The 8,738-nt window shown below is 46.7% G+C and overlaps 1 protein-coding gene and 1 long non-coding RNA gene across 2 annotated transcripts; one reads left to right on the top strand and one right to left on the bottom strand.

Annotated features, from left to right (window-relative positions):
- Positions 1–1,413: 1,413 nt before the first annotated feature.
- LOC144107784 (uncharacterized) lies at positions 1,414–1,976 on the bottom strand. Its single transcript, XR_013309380.1, has 3 exons — positions 1,848–1,976; positions 1,654–1,748; positions 1,414–1,586 (listed from the first exon to the last, which is right to left on the bottom strand). It is a non-coding gene; the product is annotated as an uncharacterized LOC144107784 (long non-coding RNA).
- Positions 1,977–2,222: 246 nt separating this feature from the next.
- Positions 2,223–7,490, top strand: ND-51 (NADH dehydrogenase (ubiquinone) 51 kDa subunit). The gene is made up of 3 exons (XM_077640959.1): positions 2,223–2,658; positions 5,244–5,556; positions 6,708–7,490. Exons 1-3 carry the CDS (start codon positions 2,253–2,255, stop codon positions 7,420–7,422), a joined length of 1,434 nt encoding a protein of 477 aa, XP_077497085.1. The 5' UTR covers positions 2,223–2,252; the 3' UTR covers positions 7,423–7,490.
- Positions 7,491–8,738: the final 1,248 nt, after the last annotated feature.

Here is an 8,738-nt window from a genome sequence, read left to right as displayed (position 1 = left end):
CACAGTGCCGTGTTGTAGTTAATTTTTCACTCGCGTGTACAATGTGAATAGTTTACGAGATATATGAGTACTGCGAAATATCAGATTTTTCACTCAATGGGGCTTGCAGCTTGAAGCACATTGCGCACTTTCTTTGCCCCACGTTTACTGAGCTGAAATTGGCAGCTCACGTGGTCTCTAAACTTTCGGCCTCGGCTGAATTCTTGCCTACCGTACTCTGACGCACAGCTTCTGTAATGTATTTAAGTGTTCGGAGCCTTTTGCTGCGCGCGTGCGAGACAAAAGTGCAACGCAGGTGCACCGGCTGTTGCGATATTCAAACATCCCGCCTGCAGTTGTGGCTGTGCAGTTCACGCGGCCGGGCCTCTTCACGCTGGTGTAAATGCGTTTTTGTAGTTCTGGCTTCTGGTTTTCGGCATTGCTTAATTTATAAATCGATTGATCGATCTTTAGAGTGCAGTGGCCGCCGTTCACTGCTATGCGCAGTCAAAGTATTTCTTCGTACTGCCTCATTTAAGCCGAGGGGTCACGCTTTATGTGTGCCAAGAAGATAGGGTATATAACCTGTATCGCAAATCTCAGTTACATGTGTTAGGTCCGGATCCCATGAGTTACCCCCAGTAATGTTCAGTTGTCAGTAAATAGGAAACTATTGATTCATAACTCGATGGGAGTATTTGACCTTCCACTTTTTGTCTCCCTCCCCCGTTTTTTTTTTTTTCCCCTAACGGTAGTGGTTAGCACGCTCCATTCGGCATCCCCGAAAACTTTTGACGTCGGTTAGGTCATTTTGCCATTAATTGGTTAGCACGCGAATGTCCCGGCTAACGCTAACGTATTTTGCTGCGTTTCTTTTGTTGAGGAAAATTTCATATTTCATTTCTCTGAGGGCCGAACAGGCAAGGAAAATTTGGGATGTTTGACGGTGTTCTGAAGTCTTGGGGTGAGGGCTCTACTTTTTGTACGCGGAAGAACGAATACTTCCGTGTCGCGGTGTAGTTTACACACCTAGAAGGGAGATAGAAGGGGGGGGGGGGGGGGTACTTAAGTGCTGCCATCTATCGACAGAAAAAGTTCAAATCTGAGTTGTCTTGAACCATGCACGAATTTCTCGGACTGTTTTCATCGTCTGAAAAAATGGGGTACAGCAGGTCTCCCATTTTTCCCATGTAAGGTTTTCGCTCGGGGGATACCTTTTAGCGGGTAACCGACTAAAACCGCGCTTCCGGAAGTGCCGAATTAAGCGCGAGTTCGAAGTAGCCGAAAATTTGAAATAACGAGACACCGCCGTAATGTCCAGAGCGGGCACTTTCGATCACTTTTATTTTACACGATGCACATCAAAGCGCGCTGCACTACGCAACGTTGGAGCTTTGGCGTCGGAAGTTTCTGCCATGACTTGCCAGAGCCAACTGATGAAGCCCTTTCGGACACGTTCGTGAAATGACTGTTCTTGATAGCCGCTCTCAAAGAACGCATTCTCAGCTTTACTAGAGCCTGTTACGTGGCCATCGCTTCCGACTCTCTCTTGATGGTCTTCAGGGCTTTTTTCCACGCTCTGATGAATGCTACAGATGGGTCATCATCTGAAATTTGAAACAACCAAGTGTAAAACTGTGCAAACGCATGCCTTCACCGAAAGTCAAAACTCACCCGAAGATTCCATTGCTGGTTTGAAAACGAAGATGTATAAGAGAGCAATTAAGACGACAGATATCATTATACTGAGGATCCTTTTCAAGCAGTACCTGTAACAAATTTGGAGAGTTTGATCGAGTGCTGTGTATACATTTTGAGAGTATATTAAATATACATGCTATGACAACTGAAGATCGCCATATACTCACTCGACTTCGTCCATAACCAGGCACATATTGATCGACGGCTAAGTTGGTAGATCACCAGAGCAGGCCTTGATTCAGCATCAAGTGAATTATCTAAACAGTCGAAGCTTACGCGGACATACGGGCGCGCCGGAGTGCGCCTGTCAACGGTTTTCGCACGCGACCAACAACGTGCTTTGTCTTCTTTTCAGAAAAAATTTCGTCTTAACCGTAGGTGTAATTGAACGAAGGAGTGATATTACTCCATTCTGTTGAAAACAAGATGGGCAAAAGCTGACACCGGCTGCAAAAGGCAGAAACCGAAACCATTGACGGAAAAAAAAAAAAACAAACATTAGACGTCGACGGAAGGTTGTCTGCTCCGCGAAGCGCTATTTCCACGGGTCTCGTACGGCCCCTAAGGAGAAAATGGCGACCAGCTGGCCCGTGTCGGTGCGACTCCAGACCCTGATTCGGGTCGGGGGTCGCGGCCCGTTGACCACGTCTTGCCGTTACAACGCCGCTGCAGGTGCGCCTGCTGCTACGCCGCCGCCCCAGACTAAGACGAAGTTCGGGCCGCTCAAGGATGAAGACCGCATATTCCAGAACCTGTACGGTCGCCACGACTGGCGCTTGAAGGGCGCGATGAGCCGCGGCGATTGGTACAAGACCAAGGAAATCGTGCTGAAAGGACCCGACTGGATCATCGACGAGATAAAGAAGAGTGGTCTGCGGGGAAGGGGAGGTGCAGGCTTTCCGTCGGGTCTCAAGTGGAGCTTCATGAACAAGCCTTCGGACGGCAGGCCCAAGTATCTGGTGGTCAATGCAGATGAAGGTGAGGCACCTTTCTGGCACACTACGTCACTGAGAAAAAGCTAATGCATGCACTGAGCGTAATTATGTTACTGTTGGTGCGACGCGTGTGCACACGCTACATTGTGGAGAAAAGGCGTGTAACCAGTTTTTATGCGGTTTTACATACGCCGGAACGCTGCGTCGGATTTTTAGTGATTACATCTTCAATGACACTGGTTATTTTAAAGCGCATGATTGCAAGCTAACATGTTGTTTACTGTTACTGCTCAAAGCGAAGGCTGCAGATGTTTTGCAGGTGGAAAACTAGTTGTAAAATAGGTCTAGCCTCCACCATTGGCCCTTTCGCTTCTCGTCATACGCTGGCAATTGTAGAAAACGCCACAACACATTGCGTAATTTTTTGCGGTGGCCAAACGAGACTGCCCCCACGACAGGAACACCCTGTGTGATGCGATGAGCAGTCGGACTGGGCATGTCGGAACAAACGGACTTGGCATCGCTCCAGTTGCGAGGATGGCCGACTGCATCTCCACAGTGGCGGCAGCTAGATGTACGCCGATACTTTTTTTTTTTCCTGACAGGAAAGGATATACAAGGTGCGCTGGTAAGTTGACAAAAGCGTGTGAAGTGAAAATTAAATTTTTAGCGTCACGTAAGAAGATGACAGTGCCCCATTTTAACTGTGCCAAACTTCACAGTGGGTAAAATTAGTAAAACCTTAGTACACTGGCGGCACGAAATATACCTTGTGTTGCCCCGTCTTTCTGCCGTTCTAGCCAGACACCGAAATGTTTCTGAAGATCACCAGATAATAGCAGTACAGTTTACTGTTTCTTCAGTGTTGGGATTTATGTATATCCGAAGGTCAGCATGATAGTTTCATTCATCTGCCTGCAATTCTGATAGCAAAAATGAAGTCTTCAGAGGCTCCGTTGCCTGTCTTATCCCTGATTGGCATGGCCTAACTGTTTGCAGCTCGAATCGTGTAGTTTCAGCATGCGTGTCGGAGCCTGTTTGTTTTGGGTTTACCTGCTGTTGATACCCACCTCAATCACTTTGGCGTTAAGCTGTTAGACAAAAGAGGCCAACCTTAACTGGATATTTTTCCTGTCTCAGCAACTCCACACAAGCTTCATGTCTTTATGCTGCTTATCTTATGAGTCAATACGGTTTGTTCTGTTCAGCTGTTGAGTAGCGCATTGATTGGTTCCAGCAGAACCTTGACCTACTCGTAATTTTATAGTGTTCTGAAATAATAGTTGGTTGTCACAGGGAAATATTTCGTGTTATTATTATGTTTTCTGCAATAATTATTCCCAAGGCAATCAATATTGTATGGAAAGAGCCAAAACCTGAGTCATAGTTTTACTACGGTAAAACTATCCCTCCCATAGCACTGGACTGTGTGTCCATGTTATTGCTTGATTTAACCCAAATATCATGCAGCTGATGTGATGACCTTGAAAGTCAATAGAGCTGCAGAAATGAGTTCTTTTAGCTCATTCCATGTTGCTGGCAGCAATGGCATGTAAATGATAGGGCATACTATTAACCAGGCATAACCATGTGATACATAGGTGGTTATACAAAAAGGCCAGTGTCACCACCAGCACATCATTCAAGCCAGCCTGAAAACAGCCGTGGCCAAGTCAAACGAGACTACAGTATTAAGCAGACAACAGTAGGGAAATGAGCAGCTCGTTATATATGTAGTACAGTATGGACAGATAACCACATACATATGACCATAGAAGATACATTCAACGTTTATGTTGTTATGGTGAAAATCTACAAGATTTTTGCTGCAGATGTGGAGGCCTGGCATGTTTTCCACTTCTAAGAGGTATATTTACAGATGGTCAACTAAGAAAGGTATCTCTTCAAAAGCAGGTGTTACAATCAAGAGAACAGGTGTTTTTGTCCCATATTTTTTTTCCTATCAATGTCAGACACACCAGGACTGGTACACATTCTTCTGTCTGCGGTGTTATTGTAGTATGTGCAACGGAAAGCTAGCAAAGGTGTACCCTCTCCCGGAACAGCTCATTGACAGTCTGCTGATGGTTTTAAACTGCGCCTGCGGTGTTCCTGTTTTTAGGTGGCAGCACTGTAAAACTGTGGGGTCACAGGTATTGACTAAAGGCACTAGTACATAATCTCTGGTTCTGTGTCAGGGCCTTAAACTTATTTGCCTGGGTTCGATACTTGTGAGTTTTTCTTTTTTAGTTTTAGTTTTTTTAGTCAGAAACTGACACACAGTGGACAAACACTAAGGGTTTAGGATGGAAGAGAAATTTATTGGTGGCTACGGCTACCTATAGTGCTTGTGCTGGGCAGAGGCTTCAGAAGTTTATCTTAGAAATCGCAATGCTAGACAAAACGATACATGAAGGAGACATTATAGAATGCTACATATCCTCTACTTCACTTTCCTGTGTGCCGTACTGCTATTTATAATTCTAAAACTTGGAGAATTTTTGCGCATATTCGTTTGGTACTCATTGCATGAACATTGCATGGCAAAATACAGTTCATTGAACTTGGCAAATTATTTGTGATGGCCCTACTTTCTTTTTTTTTCCTTTCTGCATACTATCAATGCAGGTGAACCAGGAACCTGCAAGGATAGGGAGATTATGCGGCACGACCCACACACGCTTGTCGAGGGCTGCCTCATTGCTGGCCGAGCCATGGGTGCCTGTGCTGCTTACATCTACATACGTGGGGAATTCTACAACGAGGCATCCAACCTGCAAATTGCCATCCGTGAAGCGTACCAGGCTGGCCTGATTGGCAAGAATGCCTGTGGCTCTGGCTATGACTTTGACGTGTACGTGCACCGTGGTGCGGGAGCATACATATGCGGTGAAGAGACGGCACTGATTGAGTCCATAGAGGGCAAGCAGGGTAAACCAAGGTACGTGGAGACTTCTTTGAGTTTATGAAGTTGCACTTTCAGCCAGCCATGCTGTGTTCCCTTCCACAATCAGTCAACTGCTGTTTCTGGCTGCCATTCCTTTTTTTACATCATCGACTAAAGAAGCATTTGCTGCAAAGATAGAAAAGCATCGTCCTAACTCATGAATTGGCTCATGAAAATAAGGTGCAGTATAGTTTGGGCCCCTTGTTCTCAGGATTTATGTCTTTCAAATTGGGCTTTTTTTTTTCTTTTTTTGAAAAATCGGGTAGGTGCTGGGTTTTTGTTGTGGGCGTTCATATATATATATGCTCAGGTTCGTTTGGATTATATTTCCAATGAAGAGAAGTATTTGCTTTATTGTGGAGACATGTTTGATTGCAATGGTGAATGAAAATGATGGAGTGACATTATTTCAGTGGAAAAGGAGCGCGGGCGCCATTAGTGCAATGCTTGCACAGTTTGATAACAGTTGCTGCGTTTGCCCCAACAAGCGTCAACAATTATAGTAGGATACAACTTTAAAAAACAGCAGTTGGCAACAATGGGCCATGGTTCGCGGTGTCCTGTATTACTGCACTGACCATTCGCAACAATAACCGAAATCGGCTTTGTTGTGTTTGGCTGTGTCAAGCAAGCTGGAAGAATCAAAATTCTTGAAAATATAATTTTGTTTGGCAGTTAGCTTTTTGTTCGTGTAACGAGGAAAACTTTAACAGCGGACTGCTTTTTGCGCGGAGGAATTCTGTGTGGCAGTTTCAGAATGTTAGCGAAGCTATCTGACTAAACTACGAAATTTACCATGGCCACCTTTCTGCTCAAGGCTGAACATGAGCATAAAAATAAAAACTGAAGGAAAAAAAATTCGAAGATTGCTCGTTAACACATTCAAAATGAAGTTGCTGCACTTCCAAAGTGGTTACTTAATTGTGAAAGTATATTTAATTTCCTGCAGCTGAGATGTCATTTGGGTGTGGTAGTACGAAATGTATGTCGTGCGCTTTAGTAGTCATCAAAATGCATGTTGTGGAAGGTAAAAACAGGTGGTGAGAGGAGGAACCTTTGATACAGTGAGCAGTAAGCGGGGCCTGTGAAAGTTTACGAGTTGAGATGATCACCTACAGAGTGCACCGTTTGCGACTTTACCACAGGCTGAAGCCCCCGTTCCCAGCCGACGTGGGCGTGTTCGGCTGCCCGACCACAGTGACCAACGTAGAGACGGTCGCAGTGTCGCCTACCATCTGCCGGCGCGGCGGCGAGTGGTTCGCCTCTTTCGGGCGCACGCGAAACAGCGGCACCAAGCTTTTCAACATTTCAGGTCACGTGAACACTCCCTGCACCGTTGAGGAGGAGATGTCGATCCCCCTCAAGGAGCTCATCGAGCGGCACGCCGGCGGCGTCATCGGCGGCTGGGACAACCTGCTGGGCATCATTCCGGGCGGCTCGTCGACGCCCGTCATCCCCAAGAGCGTCTGCGATGACGTGCTCATGGACTTCGACGCGCTCGTCGCCGCACAGACTGGCCTGGGCACGGCGGCTGTCATTGTGATGAACAAGCAGACGGACATCATCAGGGCCATTGCGCGCCTCATCGAGTTCTACAAGCACGAGAGTTGCGGCCAGTGCACGCCTTGCCGTGAGGGAGTCACCTGGCTCAACAAGATCATGCCGCGCTTCGTGAGCGGCGATGCTCGTGTGGAAGAGATCGACATGATCTACGAGCTCAGCAAGCAGATCGAGGGCCACACTATCTGCGCGCTCGGGGATGGCGCCGCGTGGCCCGTGCAGGGCCTGATCCGGCACTTCCGGCCAGTCATCGAGGACAGGATCCGCCAGTTCAAGGGCAAGTCTCGCGCCACGTCGTAGTGCTGGTTTCGGCTTGGCAGCAAGCCTTTCTGTAGTTGTTGAAATAAATTAAGCTGGAGCTATCCAAATGATACTGGTTAAACGTTGGTTTTTCAGCCTAGTGCCGTACTGGACTTGGCAAGCCAAACAGAAAAATAGTCACTTTTTTGTTGGGCAGGGTTGGTAGTCTTGCAGAAGTTTAAGTACTATAAAACATCACCCCATGCAGACCTCCTTGTTGGCGGAAAATCAGTAAAATGGAATGCCGATGTTATGTTCCCGGAAGTTGTGTTTTCCCGACTGCTATGCCGTCGTGAGCCAGCTCCGCTGTAGCTCCCATAGAAACCCGAAGTCAAACAAACCCCACTGGTACATCACTGTTCCGGCAGCATTTCTGCCTGTTACATCACAGATATCACCTTGCGTAAAGTCAGTTTCACTTGAGTGTGAAAACACTCGTGATTTGTGCCGCCGCTGCGCAAAACCTTGTTTCGAGCTGTCGCGGCACCTCGAGCGGCCAAAGCTACGAGGTTCTAACAAGTTGAAAAATTTTCACCACAACGCATCTCTCAATTGCTCAGTCGCTTGCAAGCGAAGGAGTCTTAATAGTCATTTACCTCGTGCCGGTCAAAGCGGGACTCTACTCTGCATCGGCGCTTGGCCACCACCGTGTTTGGCAGCATCCTGTGTGCTGCACCCATGCTGATGTCCCGCACACTTACGGCTGGCGTGAATTCTGCTGCGGTTGTTAATGCAGTTCCATCTCCACTGTGACACGAGGACAAACGACCATAAACTCCAAAATAAAAACTTGTTTTTGTTTGCAGTAGCGTGGGTTTGGCTCCGAGGATTTTGTTTCTGTCATCCGTTTCTTTCTTGTCCCCTGCAGTTTAAAAGATTCAGTTTGTTGATTCCAGATTGTGTAGGATTAATGCGGCCGCCGCAAAAACTGCTGAAGTGCATGCTTACAGAGCAGCTTCGTACAATCCGCACGTGTTCTGCACGCTGCTGCTTTCCTCCCACCGACAGTTGCTCAGGCTGCACAGAGCCATTGCAGGGCTTTGCAGAAGTTTTGCGCATGCAGAATGATCGCGAGAGCTATGAAGCCTTACAGATTTTAATGGAGCACGTTGTCTTTCATGAACAAAAAATGCAACAGCAGTCTGCATTTTTTTCACACGCTGTATTTGTTAATTATGTTTTATGGCTGGTACATTGTTGTTTTTTTTCATCGTCCCAGCAAAAACATAACAGCAAGGCTTAACCAAGTATTTGAGAAAAGTACTCTGTAATTGGAAATTAAATTGCTATGGTGTCTTGGCATACAAAGCAACGAG

Source organism: Amblyomma americanum, chromosome 10 (assembly GCF_052857255.1).
Source record: "Amblyomma americanum isolate KBUSLIRL-KWMA chromosome 10, ASM5285725v1, whole genome shotgun sequence".
In the NCBI taxonomy this organism is placed as follows: Eukaryota; Metazoa; Arthropoda; class Arachnida; order Ixodida; family Ixodidae; genus Amblyomma; species Amblyomma americanum.
This window is presented reverse-complemented; position numbering and strand designations above follow the sequence as displayed.